Below are 25,836 nucleotides of genomic sequence, written 5' to 3' on the forward strand. Positions count from 1 at the left end.
TATAAATGCAGTGGCTCAGTTATAAGCCTGAATTTTCAGATAAATAAATACATTTTCATACAAATCTTACAGTGTACATGTACAAGTTTACTGATGAGTATTTTCTAAATTTGAGTTTTTAAAAAATCGCAATAATCAATTTATAGATTCGTATCGGGATTAATCTGTATCGAATCGAATCGTGACCTATGAATCGTGATACGAATAGAATCGCCAGGTACTGGGCAATTCACACCCCTAATAACTACGGTCCTCATCAAATCAGTCATCATGAAAATACAGCAGAATAATGAAACTCAGAGGTCTTCTTCAAGGTCTCATTACTAAATGAATGAATGGATGAAGTCCGTGGTTTGTTTTTTTCGTCCACAAACTGTCAGTCTGTCGTATAGTGAAAGATCAATTGACATGAAAACCTTTCAGCAATTTGAAATATATTCATCTTACTAAAGAAATCATGTTCTTAAATCGAGGTCCACTATTTGAGTATTAAATAAGCCAAAATATTGCACACTGTCATAATATCTAAATAGTCATAACTAAACCTGTTTGACTGCTGTCTGCTTAATTAGGCCTAATTTGTATTTTAAAATGAATTTCAAACAGCATAAAATCTCAAATAAATCTGAAGCTCAGTAGAAAATCTCAATTTCTGGGTAAAATTGGTCTCATTTCCACCTTGGCTCACACGGTGGCGCCATCGTTCTCCAAAAAAGCGAACACATTTGAACAGACGAACCCGGTGGGGATTAAATTTAACATCGCGTCTCATTAGCTTCAGCCACTTCCAGACGAGCTGGACGTGCACGCGCAACCGCTATAGCTAATCTTTGGTGCGCGCTCCCTTGTTCTTATAGTACCGGGTGGCTCTCGGCCACTCACATGGCCGAAGCACACCGGCGGAGACGGAGAGGAGAACCGTAACTCTGGCCCGTTATTTAGATGGAGTGCCCGCTCCACCTCGTGTTACTACTTTGGATGCCACCACCACTTCATCGGAAGGGATAGCCGACTTTACAAACAACATTATAGGGGAGACTTAGGAGTATTTACTATTCATCCATGTTTTGCCCAGTCATAAGGACGTCTCGATAATTAGTCATGGACTTGGAGTGGTCAGGTAAGTTGTTTTATTTTGTATTTCCGTTCTAAACGTAAGGTTGTATCAAGTTTGTACTTCTTAAAGAGTGGTAGTGTGGAACTATATAGTCGTCACTCTTCAATTAAGATCGAGCAGACATATTATACGACACCATTAAAAGTGACACGGCGCTAATTTTCTTTCGCACTGTGCCAATTGCCCCGCCCCCCACTTTCCTCCGCCTCCACCTCGTAGCAGCTAATAACACCGAAAAGCCTAAATATTGATTCAACGCCATCAGTGAATGAATGGCCGGCGAGTCCATTGACGACAGAGACAAAACGCTTCCATGGTTACATGCAGGATCTCCAGTGTGATTGCTACTCTTTGTGTGGGCTGCCCCCCCCCCCCATACCCCCTCGCCCACTGAAATCAAACAGGGATCCTCACACATGGATAAAACTGGGGGGGACCCTTTCATTAAAAAATAAAAATAAAATAAAAAAGTCCTGCCAATTTATAGGGCTACTTGAGTTATATATAAGTAATGGCACACTTGTGAAGGGAATTAACTAAAATGTAGTCTGGTGGATCTTCTACTTAAACATCAGTTGAACATACAGTTCCTTGCGTAATTAAATCTGTCTTGTTAAATCTTATTGCTATGACATGATGTCATATTTTGTCACCAATCTCTTTTGTTGCCTCAGCACGGTTTAATCCCATCTCGCACCGGGGCAGGAAGGGAGGGAGCTGCTTCTGTATCCATTCAGCTCTTACACCTGTTTCACGCCAACCCAAAAAAGAACGACAATTGTTTCATCACAAAGCATCACGGGCTTTTGTTTGCTCAAATTAATACCGTCCATTTTTTTTCCGACATCCAATCCCTGAGATCTTCTCTTGCTGCAGGCCTTTTGTTTGTCAATGTTTATGTCATTGCCTGGAAGGGGTTAGGGCCCCCCCACCCCAGTGGCCCGTGTGAGGGCCCGAATGTGATTCACGGGGAGGAAACTGTTTTACTGCCTGCTTCGCCCTCCTTCTGTCTCAGCCTCCTAATGACCGAGCGGCACAAAAGGGGGTCGGTGCCGTTAGTGGGGGGGGGGCTGCTCATTGATGAGAAGTGTTGCACATAGGAGGCAGGCTAAGATGGATGATTGCAGGCTACGAGAGAGGGATTGCATTCCCGGTGTGTGGCGGTGGAGGGAAATGAACACATTTGGATACGGTACCTTTGGACTTCTTGTGTGTGTCCAGTGGGAATCATTTCACATGTAATGAACATCTTCTTCTGTGGAAGGGTTTCCCTTTTTTTCATATTATCGCTGCTATGTGAAAAACACTTATGTCCATTTAAAATAGAATAAAATAAATAAATAAATAAATAAATATATATATATATAGAGAGAGAGAGAGAGAGAGAGAGAGATTTTTATGTTTTGGGGATGTCTGCATTCAGTTTCAACTTTCATCCCCAAAACATAAAAAATTAAAATAAAGTAAAAAAAAAATACATTAGTGTTTTTCACATAGTATCCATGATATGCTATTTGGGTGTAAAAAAAGAAAAAAAAGAAGAGATGTTCATTACATGATTCCCACTCATGTATTTTTCTTTTCTTTTTTAATTTTTATGTTTTTGGGATGAAACTGAATGCAGACAAAAATACAGATAAAAATAATTATAATTATAAAAAATAATTCCAACTGTATATGCTGAAAAGTTTGTTTGTTGTTTGCTGTAATTTCTTATTTTGCGCATCCGACCAATGACTAGGGGTGTGCTAAAAAACGGATTCTAATTTAGTACGATTCAGAATCGATTTTAAATGTCCCAAAATTAATTTTATTTAAATTATTTTATACTGTCTTGCCTTTGTCTGTGTGCCTTTATTTGGAGCGCTGTTCATGCTGTACCAGGTTTGGCCACTGAGGGGCAGTGTGGTTCCACGCGGTCTAATACACTGTTAAATTGTAGCCACATTAGAGAGTAGAAGGAAAAAGTCACGATCAAGTTATTCCAATAAAAGTTGTGTTTTTTTTCAGCGTGGAGCCATGCCGTGAGTAGCGCGCTAATTAGCATTAGCGAGTCAGACTGGAGTAGATCATTACAATTCCTTGCAGATCTATAGATTGAAGCAAAAATCATTGTCAATCCAATCATTTTGAATTAAAAAAAAATCGCTCTCGATTGAAAATTGATTCTGTATCGAACCGCAGACCCAAAAATCGGAATCGAATCGAATCGTGAGACATTCAAAGATTCCCACCCCTACCAATGATGTCATTGATTGATAAGAAAATGATAACACTACAACCGATTACCAATTTTGCATATTCTGCCGATCCAATCCAGCCGATCAGATCTCTGTAAAGACTATACAAATTGAACAAAATAATATACAGTGGAACTTTGGTTTACCAATGACCAGGTTTTAGAAGAAATGCATTGTATTTTCAGTTGACAAACGCTCAGTGGTGCTTTTTCAGCGACAGACGACATTTAGTAATGGGCGTCACTCTGAGAGAACCCAAAATGTTTCTTCAGTGTTTTTGATTGACTGTGAATGGGGACCATGAGGGTTGGAAACCCTGAAAAAGTTTATTTCGGATTGACTCAACAGGCACATTACAAATCAAAATCACAGTTAAGTCTTGTATAATGGCAATGTTGTATGCCATGTTTCCGTAAATCCCGTAATCGTTTAGGCTTCCCGATGGCAGACATTTTTCAGCGGTTGCTGACCTTGGAGCGGAGGGACAGGAAAGTGGTGGACCAAGAGTGATGGCCAAAAATCCTGAGGTCTCTTTGGTGGTCCCGACCAAACTCATTTTGTTCAGTTTAGAAGGGTTGCTGCTGCTAAACCTTGTACATGAAATATTCAAACATGTACTGACACACACATTGTTAGACCCACTTGATGGTATTTTTTTTTTTAAATGCTCGGTGGAATGATTTTCAATTGGCATCATGATGACGTCATAACGTCACACAAGATAATTCCAAAAAAACAGCATGTCCATTTTTGTAATTGCAGTGGTTTATATCACAATGTAACCTGTTAAGTATGCTGTAAAATGTAGTTTTTCGCTAGTTTGTTTTTGTTGCAACTTGGAAAATCGAGCCTGTTTGTGGTGTACGGCTGCAGTGGGGGTTGCACATGTACCGGCTCCTTTCTCATTCTTTGATGTCCCTCATTGTTGTATATTTAGTCTTGGCGTAGGAATTTCAAAAGTAGGAGGGGGTGGTTGAACACAGAGTGGTTGTATTTGTCTCAAACAGATGCATTCATCCACTATTTTTTTTTTTCTTAATGCCTGCCATTGTAGATTACAGCTTTTTGAGATAAGCATCTCAAGATAATAAACATTGAGGTCATCCATCCATGTGAAGCACTGCAGGGGTGCTCGATGAGAATGGGAATATTTAAAGATCTCTTTATGAATGTTCTGAACTTTTGTTTCATCCAAATGATTGGTGGAAAATTTTAAGCAAATTTTGTGAAAATGTGTAAAACGAACATGCGACTTATGTCTGTTTGCATTTGGTATTTTTTTGCATGTATTGAATGCAGAGGGGGAGACTGCACACCTGCCACAAGGCACTCGGCTGACTGTCAACAAAAGATTAATTATTTTTAATAATTCCATAAATATTACACCTTACTTTTATTGTCTGCCAGCATTTTTTGTGACTATAGTATGTACATGTGAGGTAATATCCGGTCAAACATACGTTGTATTCAGTCCTGTTATATAGCCAAAATGTGTGTTTTCCTTTTATTGCTGAGGTGACAAATCTAGGTCTAGAAAGTATAAACCCTGCCACAGTTTGGCTTTCGCCATTGATGCTAGCTATCTCCCTAGCAGGTAAACAAGCTAGCTAGCTAGCGATCTATCATCAATGGCTAAAGCCAAACTATGGCAGGGTTTTTAGCTAGCTAGCTCCCTAGCAGGTAAACAAGCACCATGGGAGCTAGCTAGGGAGCTAGCTAGCTAGCTAGCACCTGGGGCTAAAGCCAAACGGTGGCAGGGTTTTTACTTTCTGGACCTGGATTTGCCACTCTGTTTTAATGATATGCTGAAACTATTCACCCGCTACAAACATTTTTTTTTTGTGAAATTTCAGCCTTCAAAATAAATAAATAAATAAATAAATGTATTTCTAGCATTTCTATTCATGTTTGTTTTTGTAATTCTTGAAAATTTGAACAAAAATAGGAGGATGGAAACCTGATTTAATAAGTACAATAGAAGTCGTGCAAACTAGTTGACGATGAATCAAGAGTGCCCCAATTGCTTCAATTAACAAACAATACCAATCACATTTGACAGTATTGCAATTGAACAATTACTCAATTCCTTTTTGATAGATTGTACCAATACACAATATTTATGTTCTATTATCCAATATCCAGTATTAAATCTACTTTCATATTCATAGTCGTATTCATGATTTTGTGATTGATTGGACCAGAATCCACGTGGCAGGTTACAAACCGGGATTAAGTAGACAACACTGCTCCTTTATAATCATAAATCAATAGTTGCGAGAATGACCAGCCTCTTTGCTGCCATCTGGCACTTTGGAGTTTTTGAAAGGGGCGCCTCGCCCTCGCCACCTACTGTACTGTGAATGTGTGAGCAGCCGTGTCCTTGTTTACAACAGAGAAGGGGAAAAAAGGCCATTCTGAATAGTATAGTTTGGATTCTTCTGGAGTGGAAGTCTGCTTGCCAAAAGTTGTAGAAACAAAAGAAAAGAGAACTGTGGCCATGTCAGTAATGCCGGCAAAACCTCAAAAGTAGCATGCGAGAACAAAATTGCGCTCCTTAAAATTGTGCGCTGCTCAGTGAAACGCGAAGTCCGACTTGTCCTCAATGAAAATACGGCTTCTGTTCTGCGCGGTCCCTCTCTTTTGGGGAGCGCTTTTGAAATGCAATTAGCATTTCATCCAGGCCCAAGCAGTTACATGCAATGAAGTAATACCCGTTCCAAATTGGCCCTTTGGTCTGCGAGGCTGTGGAGAGCACAACCTTGTTTAATCCCCTCAAAGTGTCTTTCTGTCCGCCTCGATCACCGTGTGTCATACAAGCTAATCAGTCAGCCAGTGCGCCAAAAAAATGCTTTCAAACTGCTCACGCCTTGCTTCCTACTCAATTGGAACCACTTTCCTTTTCATATCACCTTTTCTACTCACTGTTTCTTAAGTAGTAGAAAACATTCTTGCTTTTATTTCGAGGAACGCGAGATGCACTTGGTGGAACTTTAGAGCATGCGAACAGCTGCATGGACAATACCTCGGGAAAACTCTCACCCTCTTTCTCTGTTTTCTTTTTCACAGTAAAATGCACATTTGATTGACAGGCCCTTGCCCCTGAAGGAGAGAAAGGCCAGTGTGAAGTATCTTCTGACAATAGCCTGAGGGCTGACCTCATGTGTTTTTGTTCTTTTAAGGCCCAGAATCCATCAAGATTTCCCTACATGGAATAGCGTAATTTGACTGCAATTCTAAGGAGGACCAAAACTGCAAAAATGTAAAATAAATTCATGTCTAAATAAATAAATAAATGACTAAAAATGAAAATAAAAACGGATATAAAAATATAATTCAAAAATTAAATCCAAAAATTAAATATAAATGGAAAAATATATATATCTCCATAAATAAATAAATAAATAAAAGCAAAAAATAAATACACAAATAAAAAATAGACTAAAAAATAAAATTAAAATAAATACAAAAATAAATATATAAATAGAATTAAATATCAATAAATAAATAAAACTGCTCTGCTCTCACATTTCTTTATTTCATGCTACAAACGTTCTGCCAGGACAAAATGTTATTAGGAGGGTGGTCCTAAGCATGTCTTGGGTTGGACTCCATCTGCAGCAGGAAATAAATGTGAGAGCAGAGTGTTTTTATTTATTTATTGATATTTAATTCTACTTATATATATTTTTTTACATTTGTTTTTTATTTTTTGAAACTCGTTTTTTATTTTTGTATTCATTTTTACTTCTCTTTATTTATTTAGGTATATATATATATATTGTTGTTGTTTTTAATTTCCATTTATATTCATTTTTTGGGATTAAATTTTTGACTTCTATTTTTATATCCGTTTTTATTTTCACTTTTAGTCATTTATTTATTTATTCAGTCATTTATCTATTTTAAATTTTGGCAGTTTTGGTCCTCCATACAATTCGTCACCTAGTCGTCTTTATTTCCTCAATTGCCCCGCCTCCTTTTTGATGGATTAATGGCAGGCTTTCAGTTTTTGCCACTAAAAATAAACACCAATCTGTTTTGGTGTAGAGCCCCCTAAAATAAGTTTGGTGTGTAATACAAACCTTCGGAAGATTTAACAATGTATGTTTTAGCTCTACTCATTTATTATGTCTCTTAATTTCTTCCCTGTATGGTGAGAACATTGACTGATCTAAAAATACCAGAAGGAAAAAGGACATGCAAAGTGCAATTATGGGCTTGTGAGTTGACCTGGTATGCTCGCCACGGCCACGCCGCCTGTGGGTGGTTTCTGAGGTAAGGCCCGACACACATTGGGCTGGTGGCATCGCTAAGCGCAGCTCAAACATAAAACAAGCCAATAAACAAAGGAAAGAAGGCGTGATAGTGTTTCTGAGCCATGAACACAACTTGAGCTACATAAATACACACTGTACTCTAATAATAGACGGCATTAACATTTTTTGGTTTAGCTTTTAAGGATAGACTTTTGGCAAAAGACATTTGACAACTGTCTGGTTTTGTTTCAGCTCAAATAGCTACCCAGCAGTATGACCACAAGGGATAACCATTTTCCAATGTTTACATGCCTTAATGTTTTTTGTGGTACTGCGCTATGAAACACAGTGTAGTCTCCAAAGTTGAACTTCCAAAGTTGAACATAATTTGTTCTGTGATGCTGGCTGATTTGCTTCTAAGCTGTTCTTTTTACCATGTAGGAATACTTTTTCTTTTCTTTCCTCCAGGCCAATGCCAGAACTGGTACTCAACTAGAATAGTCAATACCAATACAATTAGTACTTTTGATACATGAAATAATAATAATAATTAAAAAAAAAATATATATATATATATATATCCCAACAGTATTTTCCCTTAAAATTGCATGAAATGAATGGCAATATTGAATTGTCTTTAGCACGATTAAGATATATTTATTTTATTTTATTTAAAAAAAAATATATATATATATTTTCTTCGGAGAGAGAGCTCAGTATTGCTCATTCGGTAATCTTACCGATTCGATATGTCATCATCATTGTGCTCTCACTTTTTGTGTTTTTTTGTGTTGTTGTTTTTCTCCTTTTTTTTTGTATGCGCGTGTGTGTGTGTGTGTGTGTGTGTGTGTGTGTGTGCGTGCATGTGAGTGTGTACTCATTAATTCACCTAAAACCTATTAAAAATCCCATACCGTTCACCTAAACCGAATACTTCAGAATCCAGCTAGAGTCGTGAGGTTGTCAGGAGACCCGAGGAAGGATCAAAGAAAAAGGAAAGTGAAATCCAGCACCGACCAGACATCACCTACTACCCAGATTCAGATTTATTTTTGTTCAGGGTCTTAGCTGGTAATTTTGATGATTGCTAGTTTGCATCTGATGGAAAGTTAATTTGAGTTGGGGAATAAATAGATAAGCATTTCACCGTATGTTACTGATAGTGATGTGATACACTGGTACAAGAACCAGTGAAAGTTCCCATTGGAACTTTACAAGTGTGTGGGAAAAGGCAAGAACTGTGGACACGAAGCCTCCTCCAACAGTTCCTGGCTGAGAAAAAAAAATCATCAATCTCCCTCTTTCCTTTCTCAAGTGGGTCATCAAAGGAAACGTTTTTGAAGAGGTGGACAACATTAAGATGGTTGTGATGATGGAGAATCCCTGAAGAAAGGTTGAGGTTCACGACAGAGGGGTTGACTATCAAATGGGAAAAGTTTTTCTTGCTTTACATACCGATACGTGGATACATCTGTGTTGCTGTTTGGTGGTTCGATGTAACCAGAAACTGTTCGGCAAGGGCGTCTCAGGACCAGGGCAACCTCATGGTATAGAAGCCACACGGGAAAGCCCTTCATTAAACTCTACTGACTGATGTCCAACACACCCTCTTCCAGAAGGGAAGTACAAGTATCGCGTTCCACTTCTAAACCTTCAAATACTTGGAACTCGTTGAAATAATTATGGGAAAGGCAAAATCCACATTGTAATTATAGTCACAACAAATTCTGCTTAACATATTTTGAACGATATGATGATATGAAGTGATGACTCTTGCTGTCGAGTATTATGCGGAGAATCCTGCGGTGTCACACTTAACTACAGTCATCCACAAAGTCTGCCATTGAATAATTGATGCAAAAGATTACGACACGCTGGCCGTTGTCAGGCGAAACCTAAGAGGCATCATCATCGTGCGTCCCGGAGTTGCCCGGCAACCGGACACCTCCTCAGCATGTCCGACTTGGCATCTCTAGTAGATCAGTGAGCAAGTGAATTTGTGCAAGGGGTCCAAAGCAGCAAGTTTCTCCCGACACTGCTGGGCGGATAAGTTACAGGGTCACGCCACCGCAGGTTTTACTATCAGCATGTCTGCTCGTTGTGCTTATCAGTGAGCCTGCTGAGAAGGGCTTTCTTGAAAAGACTAATCCATCGCGTCCATCCATTTTCTAGAGCACTCTTATTCACACTTAAGTGCAAATTAGAGTCTTCAGTTGACTGAAGGCACATGACATTGATACTTTGGAATAAAAGTCCTACAAAGCACACACAAAAAATCCATAGGGTCAAGTTTGAGCTATTTTGGCTGTTTGTTTACATGATGACAGTGTTTAGAGGCTGTAAAACATAGTTCTTTGAACACATTTTTTTTTTTCAAATATTCATCTGCAAAAGGGTTAGGGTTAGAGTACGGTGTTTATTCAGCCTTTCACTTGAAAGTTTCCTTGAGAACCTCCTCTGGTCCTTGTATCTTTATTGCCCGTCATAAATTTGACTCTATTTTGAGTGGGACCAAATAGACTCGGTAATATTTAACACTTGGAAGAGAGTAAAATAATAATTGGGAAAAACAAAAGTCACTCAAGGGTTGAGGAATGAACTTATGACCTTCAGCTTGGGAGACAGTTAATCTACTCCCTGAGCCACACAGCTCCTGCTGTGTGTTAGTATATCGCTCATTTCAGCTGGAATCTTCGTGACTCCAAGAGACCAAACTGAGGTCAAAAACATTGTTTTTGGTCTCCTCTTGGATATAAGCAAACAGGAGGAAGGGCATAGCTCAGGTGGTAGTGTGGCAGTCTCCCAAGCTGAAGGTTGTGAGTTCGTTCCTCAAACCTTGAGTGACTTTTATTTGTTTTTTTATTTTTTATTTTTTTATTTTACTCTCTTCCAAGTGTAAATACTGACTCTATTTGGTCGCACTCTAAATAGAGTCAAATTTACTCTACAGAATTTAGTGTGTAGTAGCTATCAAAGACTGTATTCTCATTTTAAAAACGATTTAATGGATGCTAGAATGATCGACATACAGACGCGCAGCCTTTTTCTGCCAGATGTGAAAGCCTTTGGCCGAATGTGTCCAAAATGGTTCCTGCTCTTGCGCTGTCTTGCCTGCCACCACACAGAAGGGTAGCTGTGCCCCGCCCATGGTCTTAACTGGACTCAACTAGATATATGTGCCCTAGAACGCAATAGGTCTTAGTTAACCATCAAAAACTGTCAACCATCCCTCCTTGACAAACAGACCAAATGCTTCTCAATGACGCCTTCAATGGAAAATATGTTATAGGCGGTATCTGCTTCCTTTTGTATGTGGAAAAAGTATACTTCAAAGCTTGATTAGCATTTGATCAGTTTTGAATTAAACAGCAACTAGACACCGTGTGTGTTCCTGGAAGTAATGTATGACATGAGTTAAGATAATAATGAGTAAGATGAGAAAGGTCACAGCATCAGTCAACTTTGATGGTTCACGGTGGGAGCTCTCTTTAGTAGTGGGGTTTTCTTTGGCTAGCTTAAGTGCCAGGTCACACAATCCATTTCATTTGCTTTAGCGATGGACAGTGTGTTTCTTGTGCATTTCAAAGCACTCTGATGCCCTGGCCAATCACCCTCTGAGCATCTCTACAGAAACTTTGCCTTTTTTTTCATTTTTTTTGGATTCATGTTATGTCCGTGGTTTGCTAAATGCGTAGCTTCATACGCACGTGTGTATGGATGTCACAGTTCTGTGCGCAGGAGCTAGTATATCAGTGTCAGAGGTCTGCGCCAAACACGCCATGCTGCCGTCCTCTTGATAGACAGATCCTTGGTCCGCCTGTAGCCCCTGGGGTCACGGTTGGCACATCACAAAACACCAGAACAAAAATACCCCGCTAATTGTAAAACAGACTTGTGCCATTCATGCAGCATCTGCTCCAGATTAGGCACCTTGAAGAGAGTGCGGTATTCTTGGTCAGTGGAGCACTCTTCTTTTTTGTGGCTGGGGTTTCAGGAGTTCATGACAACCAATACGGTTTGATCTGGGATGATCTATGATATTTTTCTTTATTATACAGTGGTGGCTTTTATGAAGAGCAAATTCTTTTGAAATTGTTCTGATTGGGAACATCATGATCCTAAGAAGGTGTTGCAAATTCGTTTTTAATACATTTTCTAACTATTAACTCATTCACTGCCATTGACGGCTATGGATGACATAAATTCATGTTAACTATTTCTATTAGTTTAACATTTTCCCACTTTTGTTAACAAGAGTATGAAAACCTAGAATTTTTTTTATTGTATTAGAACAGATATAAAATTTGTGATTAATTGTAAGTTAACTAGTAAAGTCATGCAATTAATTACGATTAAAAATGGTAATCGCCTGACACCCTAATTTTTTATAATCTTTTCTTTAAACAAAAACAAAAAAAAGATTATTAAAAATTGGAAAAAAATAATTACAATTATTTTTTTTTAAATAAAAGATTATTAAAAATTAGGGGTGTCAGTTGATTACATTTTTTAAATCATAATTAATCGCATGACTTCACTAGTTAATGCACGACTAATCACAAGTTTTGTATCTGTTCTAAATGTACCCCAAAAAATGTTTTCTATGTTTTCATACTCTTGTTAACAAAAGTGGAAAAAAATGTTAAACTAATAGAAATAGTTCAAATGAATTTATGACGTCTATAGCTGTCAATGGCAGTGAATGAGTTAATATCCCGTACAAATTGCCAGCTCGTTTACCTGCGGCTATAGCCAAACTCTGGCATTTTTTTTAAAACTACTTTCTGGACCTCGATTTGATAGCGCCATAAATATCAGAATAATCTTAGATCACAGAAAATATTCAGTAAAAGTTTGTTTTTCATTTAAAATGCCAACATGAGCGCTCTGTAACAAAACCGGTAGAGGGAAGCTAACAGCAATTGGAAAGGCATTTAAATCTGAAGTCCACTTCATCTCTTCACAATAAACATACATGGCATGCACATTTATTGTAATGTATTAATAAAGTGCATACACTTTACGGGTTCTTGTCAGTATGAAACAGTCCAAGAAGCGTATAAATTCATTGAAACGATTGCAGAGATACTAGCATGGCATGCTAACTTAATTTTTGCTCTGGTTTTATTAACAAGCAATTCCACACAATGATCAGAATTCTAAACAATCAATTCATATCAGGATTTTTTTTTAAATCCCTTTACCAAGCTGCCGACATTTCAAAGTGATTTTAAGTCTGTCTACTGTTTTGTGCGGAATGAACGTCTGAGGAATCTGTTAGGAATGTTGTGACAAACCAATGTGAAAAGTGAAATCACAGGAATTTCATTAAATTACATTAAACTAATACAGTAATAGGATTTACTCTCTTTGTATGGTAATGCTCACCTCTGTCCTCTTTCCCGTTAAGCCTAAAACCTTGCCACCCACCAGCTTTAAATCCGTTTTTGATGGGTTCCCAAGTCGTCTTTTCATTGCTTGTTTATTTGTGCAATGCCCACACACACTCACAATGAATTGAGTAATGGAACACACACACACACATATATATATATATATATATATATATATATATATATATATATATATATATATATATATATATATTTTTTTTTCTTAAAGTGAATGTTTACAGTCTCCCCTTAGCAAGACTGCATTATGCAGATTATGAATGAAACGGGTGGAAAGAAGTGTAGGACAGTGGCCACAGTCCTTCGTTGGCTCCACCCCATTTGTCATGCTGCGTTGTTTTGTTGTGTTAACCATGACAACTGTCCCAGTATCTCCATCCAGCTTCAGGATTATTCCGAGTGAGAGGGCTGAGGATGAGTTGACCAGCGCAGACGCGAAGAAGATTGCAGGAAGCAGGAGAGCAGAAAAGATAATTAGAGGGAAAGAAAGGAGAATGTTGGCTAGGCAGAAATGCCGAATAAGTGAAACTACTGATTTGGTGACATTTACTTTGGCGGGACATAGTGAATTTGTGTGGTCAAGAAAAATGGCGTCAATAACAAGTGCTTTAGCAGTCATGACAGCATGAGGACAACAGCTGCTCGAATTATGGAATGTTACCAGACTGTTGTACATCTGGTCAGCTTTTTAAAACATGTGGCTGCTTTATTCTACACAACCTGCTATTTTTATTGTACAGGATTAGTTTTAACACATCCACAGGGGAGAGAGGGACTATTTATTTAACCACTGAATGTGCAATGATTATGATGTGTCTTTATTTCTGTAAAATGTCTGTGATTTTAGACCTTGAAAAGATATAATTCTTAGGATCCTATTTTTGTGCCCAGTGCAAGCATAGCATGCTTATCTTTTGTTATTTTGCTAGACTAGTGCAAATAGAGGGAGGGTGCCGTTGTAGGATGGAATGCAGCCGACCTCCCCCGACCAATCGGAGCGGCTCCCCTCATTACAAAATATATAGCGTCACATTCCTTTCTGGAGTAAATTCATTGACAGTCGGGGTGTGAATTGCCTAGTAGCTTTTGATTCAATCTGTATCACGATAGGTCATGATTCAATTCGATGCAGATTAATCCCGATACGAATCTATAAGTCAATTATTTTTTTTTACTCAAATTTAGAAAATACTAATCAATAACCTTTTACATGTAAACTGTAAGATTTGTATGAAAATGTACTTCAGGCTATAAACTGTGGTCCACCGTATTTAACAAACAAACAAATCAAATTCTAAGGCTTAATGTTCCATTAATATAACATTCTTCCATGCTTTAAGTGTGAACCCTAAATCTAATTTAAAAAATGTGTTGAATATTTCCATCAAAAATTTATCTTTGAAAATCAATTCGGCTGCATATTGAATCGATACGAGAATTGTGTGCTGTAATATCGCGATATATTGCCGAATCAATTTTTTTTAACACCCCTAATTGACAGGGTAAACTTTATCATCAGCCAGCCAAACCGTTCCTGAAAATCAGGCATGACACTTTTGGCCGCAGTTAGCCCAAAACCCACCTACTCTAACCAGTTCTTCATTTTGGTTCTTTATACAGGAATGACCACTTTCCTCCATTTGGCTGGATTGGTTTTGGCAATGTCCGTCCCTGGCACGATATCTGAGTCGGCTACTCTGCGGTTCTCAGGGCAGACGGACTTTGTGGTCAATGAGAGCAGCACAACTGTGGTCCGGCTGGTCGTGGAGAAAGTGGGAGATCCCGTCAATGTCACGGCTTTGATTCTGGTAGGAGTTGTGTACCTCACTGTATTATGCTGCTTTATTGTAACGTATATAAACCCTCCACCCGGCATACCTTCCATTGCATTTTCAGCCAGTCAAGCTTTTTATTCATTGCAGAAAGTGATGGCAACATCAAAGATGATGTATGCCAGCAGGAAGTCTTCGGAAAACTCAGTAGGGGTTTGGCTTTACGGGCTCCACGTGGGGGTATCTGTCAGATGCTCACAGTTGGTGTCTAACAAGGCGAGCTAGCTGGCTGTGTAGTGGAATGTGCTAAAGAAGTTAGCTTCGTAATACCTTTAACACAACCCTTCTTGAATTAACTATTATGAATCCTGCAAAAAAAAAAAATCTAGGGTATATCATGCCAGAAATAAAGAAAGGGAAGATTTGACTTGAGAGCATGCAACATAGCCTTACCAGTCTTATCTTAAAGCTCTTTTGTAACCGAGTGAGCGGTTCTTGGTTTGTTCCTTTCAGATGGAGGGAGTCGACACGGGCGATTTTGAGGCTGCTAATGCTGTCGCCTTTCTGCTGTCCACTGAATCCAGTAAGCCCGTATTCATTGCAGTGAAGGACGACGACCTGCCTGAAGCTGACGAAAAGTTTACCTTCAACCTCACTCCACAGGTAGAGGACCCATCATAAGTTCATTACTTTCTTCTTGCTAATGATTTTTCTGCCGTCACTCTACAAGCAGTCTGTTTTAATTCAGCACTTACAGAGTTAAATTTAACACTTCAAAAGTGTCTATATTTTACACTGAGATGGAGTTAAAACAACTACGATGTGAGTTGAAATTTAACTGTAATCAACACTGGCTAGTGTTCATTTTACACTACACTAGTCTTTAGTGTTAAAATATTACATCTAATGTACTTTTTAACACTCTAAACGAGTTGCTTTCATCAATGAACAAAAGTCTCACTCTTCTGATTCATAAACCTTAGCACCAGCCACTAAGCAATTCGGTGTGGAGGCGTCAACCACAGTAAGCCCTCTTTTTGGGCACTTTGATGTGTGTCCTCCATAAGACCTTACCCGGGTTCAGACGAGGTGGGGGGGAAAACGTACATGACCAGGGCGCCTTTGAGGTTCTCCTTTTAAAAGACGATGCTGTGAAAGGAAACTGACTTTGACAGCCACAAAGTCCCAACAAGAGCTTTGTGTGTTCCACTCTGCTCGTGAAACCCAATTGCAGGTGGAAGCGACGGTATTTGCATTGAAGGTGGAATTTAACACTTTTTAAGCAACATATTGTTTGAGCTCGGCGACACAATTTTATTATACACAGATGGTGTGGAGCTACATCGTAAAGTACGTTCACAGTTCAGGATGCCTTACACCCAGAGGCTATCGCCATGGTTTCAGTTAGCATTTAGTTGTCGAGTTTGATTGACGAGTTAAAGGGGAAGCCTGGTCATCACCGTCTCGTCAAGATAACAGCAAATTGTGATTCACTGATTGCCATCTTTGCAAAACAAGCCTGACATTCCTCACAACATTTTTAACTTTTCATCTTCATGTGACGTCTGGTCATTTGCCTGTGGGGCTTGCCCGTATTTAGCCTACAAGCAGAGTGAAAGAAAATATGAGGCCCAACTTCTATTTACATTGCAGTGAAGACAAAGCTTTGGCCAAATGCCATCCTATCAGTTTACTACAGGGCTTTCTGGAGGATAAATGTGCACTGCAAGTTGGGTCACACATCAAACATCAAGGTAGAAAGGAGAGAATGACATTTCTGATATTTGCAGGTATATTGTAGTTCTTCTTCCAACGCTAATTAATATGACTAATCTAAAAATCAACATTTAGAAGACATAAGGAATGGGGAGGGAAAAAACAAGGCTAAACCTCTGCTCCTTTAAAGAGGGGGGCACAGTATGAACATGGAGAAAAAAAAGAGCGCAGCACTTACAGACACATAATGAAAGACATAACAACAGAACTCTAAGACTTGCACCTGCGTGTGTGTATGTGTGTTGATAGATATTATAACATTTTTAATTCTTCATTTCATATATTAACCATTGTTACACATTATTAACAATTTAATTCTTTATATTAACCTTGTCGAAATGTTTTGTGTCCTGTGCAGAGCAGATGGTGTTGATTTCGGTATAACCTGACCTTAAACTGGGACATACTATTTAGTCTAAAAAAGTTCCTTCTCAGCGCTTTGTGCGAAAACACATTTGGTCCTTGAGAACAGAATTTGTTTTGAACACGCACCCCTGACTCTGTTTTCGCCATCGCTCATGGAAAAGTACCCAGAGAGTATGTTTTGTCTACAAATGAAAGAGAGGAGGTCTTTTAACTATAAGAAGCCATTGTACACGCGGAAGAGGCACATTTCGATGCTCTGAATCCCACCTGTTTAAGTGATGAATTAGAGGCTGTATGAGTGTCCAGAGATCTCTGTTAGATAAAATATTTTTTGCAAAGGTGTTTTTTCTTACTCTGTCTTCAAATTTTGGAACACGCAAAGAGGACAAATAATTTTATTCCTCTTTCAGTGTGGGGGGGTGAATGTCATCTAGAGGGAAAGTTGGTTGTTTGGAAGATAGGCCGACAATATTTTCTTTGCCGTGCCTCTCTAAGGGGCACCAATCGGCCGAATTACCAATCAATTCTTAAAGATGAGACGCTAACTTCTCCACAAGTGAGACTGAGGCTCAAAAGTGAAAATGTGTGTATTTTGTGTGTGTGTTAGTAGCTTGGCTCTCTTCAGACTTCTCTTGCACCCTGAGTGACCACTACAAGACGAATAACAACAAAGCTCTGTTAAAGCTGGGAACAGCCTTTTGTGAATAGAGGGGTGACGGCAGAGGGTCCTAAGCATGCTGTTGTCTTTTGTGCTTAGCTTCGCCACACACAAAGACACACACCTAACCAAGACTTGGTGGTCGTGAAATTACCCGATGCTAATTAAACACTGGTAAGCCCAAAGGTGCAGAATACTCTTGAGTGTCTCCTTTTAGATTACAATTAGGTTCAGAAAAAAAAATACAAATCCTCCTTTCAAAGTCCACAGGATGTGGTTCTAATTGCCAAAGCAAAAACAAAAAAAAATAGTTTAACTCTTTCACGCGGAGATTTTGGGATTGTCAGGTCTTTGTGCCGAGCGATGGCGCTCAAGAGTGAAGAGGCATCCCGCAGAGAGCCAAAGTGACAAATGAAGTGAGTTGAGACCAGCACTTCCTGTTTTTGTGCCCTCTCACCATGATGTCTCTGCTGTGGTGGCACAATAAGCAAGTGAAGGGAGTGTGAGCATCAGGGCTGATGGAGGAGGTGTGCTGACCTAGTTTAACTCTTTCAATCGCTTCTGCTCTCCAGAGCTCCTCCAATGGTGTGACGCTGGGAACACCCAACAAAGCTACCATAACCATCTTGTCCAACGATAATGCCTTTGGAATCATTGCCTTCAACTCAGTAAGAAAATCAAATATCTTGACTTCATTTGTTCCGTCTTTGTATTCCTTTCATTCGCTGAAATGGGAAGTTTGAATTGTACACGACCTCAATGGCCTAAAATCATACACGTCAACTTATTTTATGAACTGTGTGCTGTGGTTGCACAAACAGATGTTTATTTTTTCAGGCTTCAAAAAACTATAGACTCCACATCAAACCTTGCTTTAATGTAACTGTGGTGGAATTCATTGGAAATCCGTTTCCATGGGAGCCGTGGAATTTTGGGAACCATTTGTCTTACCACCTCCAGCTGGTTTGATGTGATGGATGATTTTTTTTTTTTGCCAAGTCCCGTTGGGCTTGTAACTGATATCTGAGTTGGATTTTTTCCAAGTGTTTGTTCTGTGTTTCAGCTATTGTCAGTGATCATTGTAATGAAAAAAGACACTTGTATTCCTGTATAACATTTTCCTTGATAATTGAAAAGTGATCTTGTGCTATTCCTTACTATTCTGATTCTATTTGTGAATTGATTATGTCTGTTTTCATCACAGACTGATGAGGTCATAGTTGATGAACCCAGAGGAGGAAACCAGTTTGTGCCTCTCACTCTAATCAGGGAAAAGGGGACATTTGGAACAGTGACTGTGAATTTTGAGGTTTGAGAACGTTATGCGTAAAATAATCATGTTTATTCCTTTTTGAAAATATGTTTTTTTAATATTCATATATTGACTTTTTCGTTTCAGGTCTCCGGGGGTCCTAATCCTGCCTTTGAGGACCTCACTCCAGACAAAGGAAATATCACTATACCCGTCGGCCATTCTGTAATTCACTTCAGCATCCTCATCCGGGATGACCAGGTACCAAGCAACAAGCAGCACTAAATTATTCACCACTTCATTAAACCCTATCAAACAGAGGGTTGCATAACGAACCAATTTCTCCGTGTGGACCAGATTCCGGAAGATGATGAAGTGTTTTTAGTCAAGCTCACGGGCATAGCAGGTGGAGCTCTCCTCAGTCCCAATGGCAGCAGTGTTCGGCTGAGGATCCGACGTAATGACAGCCCTCTGAGGTTCTTGCATTCGGTCATAGCAGTTCCGGAGTCTGCTGGGGTCATCGCCCTGAATGTGACTCGTGGTCGACTGAGCGAGGACGGGCCACTTGTCGGCTCTGTTGACACGGAGGTATTTTTGGTTTGACTTAAAATAGCACGTCTATAAGGCGGATGCAAACAGGCCCCACTGTGCTTAATGATGACTGTGGTTACGATATTGAGGGTAAAATCCAGCAGTTTTTAATCAATATCAGAAGGCGGCCATTTTGCCGCTTGCTGTTGAGTGAAAATGACATCACAGTTGCTCAGGTCTCAGGTAACAACCAATCACAGCTCATCTTCAGAAAACAGGTGAGCTGTGATTAGTTGTAGCCAGAGCCCTGAGCAACTGTGATGTCATCTTCAGGCGACAGCAAGTGGCAAAATGGCCGCCCCCTGAGATGGATAAAAACAGCTGGATTTTGCTGCATAATTTATATTCCACAAATGTAATATAAATATATATATATAAATTGTCAAGAAATGTTTAAGGTTGACTTCCCCTTTAAGTAAATGTCTTTGAAATGCCAGAAACTAAAATTAAAAACAAAAATTAAAAACAAAACAAACAAACAAAAACGATTGCAACTGAATGGTCTACAGATTGACTTTGCCCTAGTCACAAGAAGGAGTGATGCCATATTACCTACGACAAAATTTATTTTCAATTTCTGCTGATTTCACGCTGAAAAGTTTTCAGGTCTTAATTGCAATATTTAATTTGAGGAAGTATTAACTGAGGAAGTAGGTAACGGCCAGCCATGATTGGTCGTTACCTCTCAGCACAGATGATGTCATCTTCAGTCGACAGCAAGTGGAAAAATTAGTATTTAAAGGTATTAATTGTACATGAAAAGTAATGAACTTACCAAATTCATTCTGGACAAAATATTAACTGAAAATGGCTTAATGAGCCAAGTATCCCTTTAAATAAAACAGATATAGCATTTATTTGCTTGATGGCTTAATTGTACTCAATTGTTTCTAGGTTTCTGTAGATTATGTACTTGTAAGTGGCAAAGGGCTGGTCAGCGCCACAGCTGATGAGGACTTCCTCGACCTGCAGCCGGTCAGGACCATCACCTTCCCCCCATTTGTCTACAAGAGCAGCCTGCTGTTTAACATCACGGATGATGACGTGCCAGAAATTGCAGAGTCCTTCCAAGTGGTCCTGCTAGAGGCGAGCCTTAAAGGAGATGCGGTGCTAGTTTCACCCACTTCCGTGCTTGTGACCATCGAACCTAATGATAAGCCTCACGGCGTGTTGTCAATCAGCAGCAGTGCGGTCATTCAGCCAATCAGCATTGACGAGGATCTGACACAGAGGTGAAAAACCTACATGCCATATATAGCTAAAAATAACATTACCGTAGTGTAACCATTTTTCATTGATGTCCCTGCAGATTTGAGGGCATCGTGATTGTGAGAAATGGAGGTAGCTATGGTGAAGTGTCCGCCAACTGGTCCATTAGTCGAAACGCAAGTGTGCGCTCGCCGGTGTCTGATGATTTGGCACCAGAGGCAGGGGTGGTGAGCTTTGCCCCTGGCCAGGTAACTGCTGTCATTCCAATCAATATCGTAACAGACGATCTACCTGAAGAGGCGGAAGCTTTTTTTCTAAGGCTGCTGCCACTTTCTGTGACTGGAGGTGCTGAGCTGGACGAACCCATGGAGGTCAGTCAAGAAAGATTCGTACAATGGATATATACATTTTCAAGCTTGTTTGGGGGGAAATACCCTCCAGATGTTGTGCAGTTGCTTTCCATTGCTTTTTGTGGAGGTGTTTGTGAGCTAATATAAGCCAACTCCTTTCAGCCACTTTGCTCTGTGGGGTTCCCATTAATGTAGATGACGGGATACCAAACAGGCGCACTAAATATGTGCGCTTTTAAAGCGTGGGTGAATTGATGGAAGGCTTTTATGGTCTCCATTTTCATCATCCATCCTGTGTGAAATCAGTAGGCAGATCAAAAAGTCTGCTCTTTTGATGAGATGCAAACAAACTCTTTGGTCGCTCATGAGCACACATCATCACCTCAAGTTGGGAAGGTGCTGCATCTGTTTGCCACCTGTGTACAATGAATACCCGCAGGAGAACATGCGTTAATGTTAACGTTGAGTGCCCCCCTAGATTGCCACCCTTAACCCACCAACCTCCCGATTTTTTTTGTATTTAAATTTTATAACATTTACGTCGTACATCTGTTTAGGAAGTGCATGGTCCTATGTGCCCCCCTCCCCAGTAGCGCTGATTGAACAATCCCCCCCAGCATTTTAATTAAATTGCCGATTCCTGCCTTAACCAGTGCATACATTTTGTTTTTTTTCTCTCTATAATTTTTTTATTATATATATATTTTTTTTCTTTTTTTGTCTTCATATTTGTATATATATATATTTTTTTTTCACATTTTTATTTATTTATTTACTTATTTGTTTATTTGTTCTGTTTTGTCTTTAAGGTAATTCAATTATTTATTTTTCAAATTGTTAAAAAAAAGTTAACTATATTTTGAAGCTTATGTTTTATTTATTCATTATTATTATTTTAACAATTATTTTGTAACATTACAAAAAAAAATCACTCATAAACATGAATTGTTCCGAGCCGTAAATCCATTATGTGTACATGCCAAAAGCAAAGCATCACACGTGGCATTCAGAAAAAGGAATAAGCCCTAATTAGAGTAGTCGTCACGACTCCAGTGGGCTTAATTAAAGAGGAAGCATCTCTAAAATTAACTCAAAGATCCGTTTCCTTTCGAACCAGGGATACATTTTATATATATAAGGAAAACAGGACACACAACATGTTAATTGAATCTGCATCAATAATAACACTTATGTGGCACTCGTGGGGTCATCATGGTAATTGAGATTCGTTTTTGATGGTAGTTAAAAACATGCTTTTGTTGAGTTTGTACACTCTTTCCTCAGATGGTGTTTTACATCCAAGACAGTGATGACGTCTACGGGATATTTGGCTTCAACCCTGGAAAAGAGCAAAGCATCCAAAGCCAACCTGAAGGCCGTTTCCTGTCACTAAACTTCCTGCGGCAGGGTGGCATGCTGGGCCAAGTCTCACTGAATCTCACAGCCCTCTACATTCCCGCGGGTCCGATAGACCCAAAACTGGCACGAGACCAGGTTCTAAATGTTAGCAAAAGTGTAAATGTTGTCTTCTCCCGTGAGCGTACGGCCCTTGTCCAACTGCCAATCAGGAACGATGCTTTTCTGCAGAATGGAGCGCACTTCTTTATACAGGTAACTTGCGAAGAATGTCCTCTTCCCATTTGTGCTGTTTTGAGTGTCTCTGTAATGTGTGAGTGGTTTTACAATGGCACTCACATCTGATGTGTTGCCATGGGAACATCTTGACTATCTATTCTAACTTTAAATTCATGCCTATTAATGATGTTGATTCTGCTTTTACCCACAGTGCCCACATTCGTATCCATTTATAGATTTTAAAAGGATTTAATTTATAATTAGATCATTAATGTGGACTTGTGATTATTGCACGTGTGCCTTCTGAGGTTCTGAGGTTTGAATTGTAATCCTTTTTGAGAGGCATGTTTTCCCTGTGCTTCCGTAGGTTTTCTCTGAGTAGTTTTATGGCTGACGCTCAATGGCTGCCCCAAAAAAATTAGTGCAATAATATAATAAAAGTATGTATGTATCAATATGATCCATATACAGTTATACTAAGATATAAATTAGCCTAAATAGTGCTAAATGCAAAAAGGGGCTGCGATTTAGAAAAAATATTAATGTGAAAGTTATTCCTTTTTTTTTTAAAGTCATTTCTGCATTTAACTGAAAGAAAAATAGTTAGCACAATCTATTTTTCAGTGACTGCATAGATATGAATTGATTAATTAACAGCTAATAGTGGGTTGCTCAAAATCAACTGGGATAAGATCTGGGAACAAAAGTGCTGTGGAAAATGGATGTATGCAAATAATTGTCCAAATCATTTTATTACCAAAGCAATGTGGTAGTTTTGAAAGCAAATGTTATAAAACAATGCCATTATGAACTGTATTTAATGTAATATTTTCTGTTCTCTCCCACAAGTTGAATGCACTGGACCTTGTTGACATCACTCCCCCGATTTCTTCAAAAAGCCCAAGATTTGGAGGACCTGTCAATCTCACCCTCACAGTCACCCCTGATATTGCGAACGGGGAAATTGGTTTTACAAGTAACAGCACAGTTGTGGTTTATGAACCAGAGGACAGCAACACCAGCATGGTGAGATTAAATCCCCAGACATGAGCCATAAAACAAAGTATTAATTTCTCTAGATTTCATATTCTGCCCTATTTAAATAAGGATACAGAGCACATTTTTTTGCAGGTGAGCCTCCCACTGCGGCGTGACGGCACAGACGGTCAGGCTGTTGTATTCTGGAGTCTCAAGCCAACCGGTGCCAACCGTGAGGACGTAACCTCGGATGATCTGGAACCTCTCAACGGCTCTGTGGTCTTCATGTCTGGGCAGAGCGATGCCTTCATCAACCTCACGATCATGGCTGACAATACACCTGAAATCAATGAGACTTTGCTGCTTACCCTGGATAGGTAGGGAAATATATCAACAATTCATGAATGCTGAAAGCAGCCAACTTCATTTGCTCCATTGAGGAATGTTACGCGTGACTATATGACACATTAACCTCAACGAATTATGGTTATGTGAATGTTGAAGCTGAAAGGGAGGATTTTGGGGTATCATGCTGTGTTAGTGGATGTTCTGATGAGAATCGCGGCACTCTTCTCTCCCACCCCATCTCCGCAGGGTGGAGACTGCACGCTTTATAGTGTACTTCGGGTAAGTGGAGAGTGGAGTGAACCTGGGTCTTTTATCGAGCGTGAATCAGTACTTTGTTTTCCAGAGAAGGGGCTACTTCAGGTTTTCTGGGGTCTTTGGTTAACGTGGGGATGAGGATCATTAGGGATTTTCTGGTGGTGCGAAAAGACGGAACCCAAAAGAAATGAGTCGTTGGGAAGAAAACAGAGAATCCTCTCGAATTTAAACAGGCTTGATTGTTTGCCCTTTTTAAGATGCCTGCTTTTGCATGCATGCAGTGACTTAGCTGTGATTGGTTATTTGGAATGCTTCAAGCTGTCTTGTTTTGTCTCTAATTTAGCCTTCATGTGATGCCTACTTCACTCCACTTTTTTTTCTCTCTCTCACACACACACACACACACACACACACACACACACTCACACACACACACACACACAAAAAGGTTATTTTAGTTAACGAAAACTAAAATAACTAAAAATATATATAATTAATAAAAAAAAATACAAACAAATAATAATAATAATAATCAGAGGTGGCAAATCCAGGTCCAGAAAGTAAAAACCCTGCCACAGTTTGGCTTTAGCCCCAGGTGCTAGCTAGCTAGCTAGCTAGGGAGCTAGCTCCCATGGTGCTCGTTTACCTGCTAGGGAGCTAGCTAGCTAGCTAGCTAGCATCAGGAACTAAAAACTGTGGCAGGGTTTTTACTTTCTATAATAATAATAATAATAACAAATCTAAAATAAAAAAAACTGTAGTAATAAAAAAAAACATCTTTGTGTCCCAGGAGTAATGTTGAAAATCAGATCCTGAAAGCTGGCTTCACCACCAGAGACATTGTCATCAATGAGAACGATGACCCCGGGGGAGTCTTTGAATTCTCTCCACACTCCAGAGGTCCATGGTTGATCAATGTAAGCCAAAGAGCTATAAATATTAAAAAATTCTCTTATTTTCCTACTCATCTCACGTCTGTGGTAATATCTCCTTCCAGGAGGGTGAAACCGTGGAGCTCCATGTGGTCAGAGCCCAGGGACAGCTGCTGAAACAGCTGGTGCGATATGATGTCATGCTTGCGGGCAACACCGAATTCTACGGCGCTCCGGGGATCTTGGAGTTTAAACCAGGCGAGAGGGAGTTGATGGTGGCCCTGATGGCCATATCTGACGGCGTGCCAGAAGTAAGAATATTCTTAGCTACTGGCACAGTAGTCTAATACTACATAGGTCAATGTATTGCTGTCATCAATCTCCTCCTCTCTCCTCCTGGCGCTACTAATTTTGAGTAGAAAATCGATCACCCACATTTGAGTTGGCGTCACTTGTTGTGTTATTTTGCCATCAAAATTTCAGTTTGAGGTGACACAAAAACAAAAATGATTAATGTCAGAGTCATTGTTCTGACTGACGTGTCTTTTTTCACCCCCAAAAAGAAGAAGCCTGTTTTCTCTGCTTTTTGGTCAGATACCAGTGTAGTGTTTTGATATAACCAAGCCGTGTTCTTTTGCTGATTATTAAAAAACAGAAAAAGCTAGACACAAATGTTCGAGAGATTACATCTTTCTTTTGGTAGGTTCAGTGTTATAAATCAAATCAAATCAAACTTTATTTATATAGCACCTTTTATAAACAATTAAAACATCCATAATAAAAGAAAAAGAAAAAACGCACACACGCGAA

General features: G+C 39.3%; 1 protein-coding gene across 6 annotated transcripts in view; it reads left to right on the forward strand.

Annotated features, from left to right (window-relative positions):
- Positions 1–910: 910 nt before the first annotated feature.
- Positions 911–25,836, forward strand: part of adgrv1 (adhesion G protein-coupled receptor V1) — a 105,709-nt gene continuing 80,783 nt past the window's right edge. For 3 of the 6 annotated variants that reach the window (XM_077561743.1, XM_077561744.1, XM_077561747.1), the window contains exons 1-15: positions 911–1,120; positions 14,645–14,832; positions 15,310–15,459; positions 18,169–18,264; positions 18,801–18,905; positions 18,996–19,109; positions 19,206–19,436; positions 20,334–20,671; positions 20,749–21,019; positions 22,283–22,609; positions 23,423–23,599; positions 23,705–23,928; positions 24,146–24,178; positions 24,945–25,071; positions 25,152–25,337. In XM_077561743.1, the coding sequence (XP_077417869.1) occupies positions 1,102–1,120; positions 14,645–14,832; positions 15,310–15,459; positions 18,169–18,264; positions 18,801–18,905; positions 18,996–19,109; positions 19,206–19,436; positions 20,334–20,671; positions 20,749–21,019; positions 22,283–22,609; positions 23,423–23,599; positions 23,705–23,928; positions 24,146–24,178; positions 24,945–25,071; positions 25,152–25,337 (2,586 nt within the window). In that variant the 5' untranslated portion in view covers positions 911–1,101. The remainder of the gene's footprint in view (positions 1,121–14,644; positions 14,833–15,309; positions 15,460–18,168; positions 18,265–18,800; positions 18,906–18,995; positions 19,110–19,205; positions 19,437–20,333; positions 20,672–20,748; positions 21,020–22,282; positions 22,610–23,422; positions 23,600–23,704; positions 23,929–24,145; positions 24,179–24,944; positions 25,072–25,151; positions 25,338–25,836) is intronic. The other 3 variants (XM_077561745.1, XM_077561746.1, XM_077561749.1) reach the window with 2 other exon arrangements.

This window comes from Vanacampus margaritifer, chromosome 3 (assembly GCF_051991255.1).
Source record: "Vanacampus margaritifer isolate UIUO_Vmar chromosome 3, RoL_Vmar_1.0, whole genome shotgun sequence".
In the NCBI taxonomy this organism is placed as follows: Eukaryota; Metazoa; Chordata; class Actinopteri; order Syngnathiformes; family Syngnathidae; genus Vanacampus; species Vanacampus margaritifer.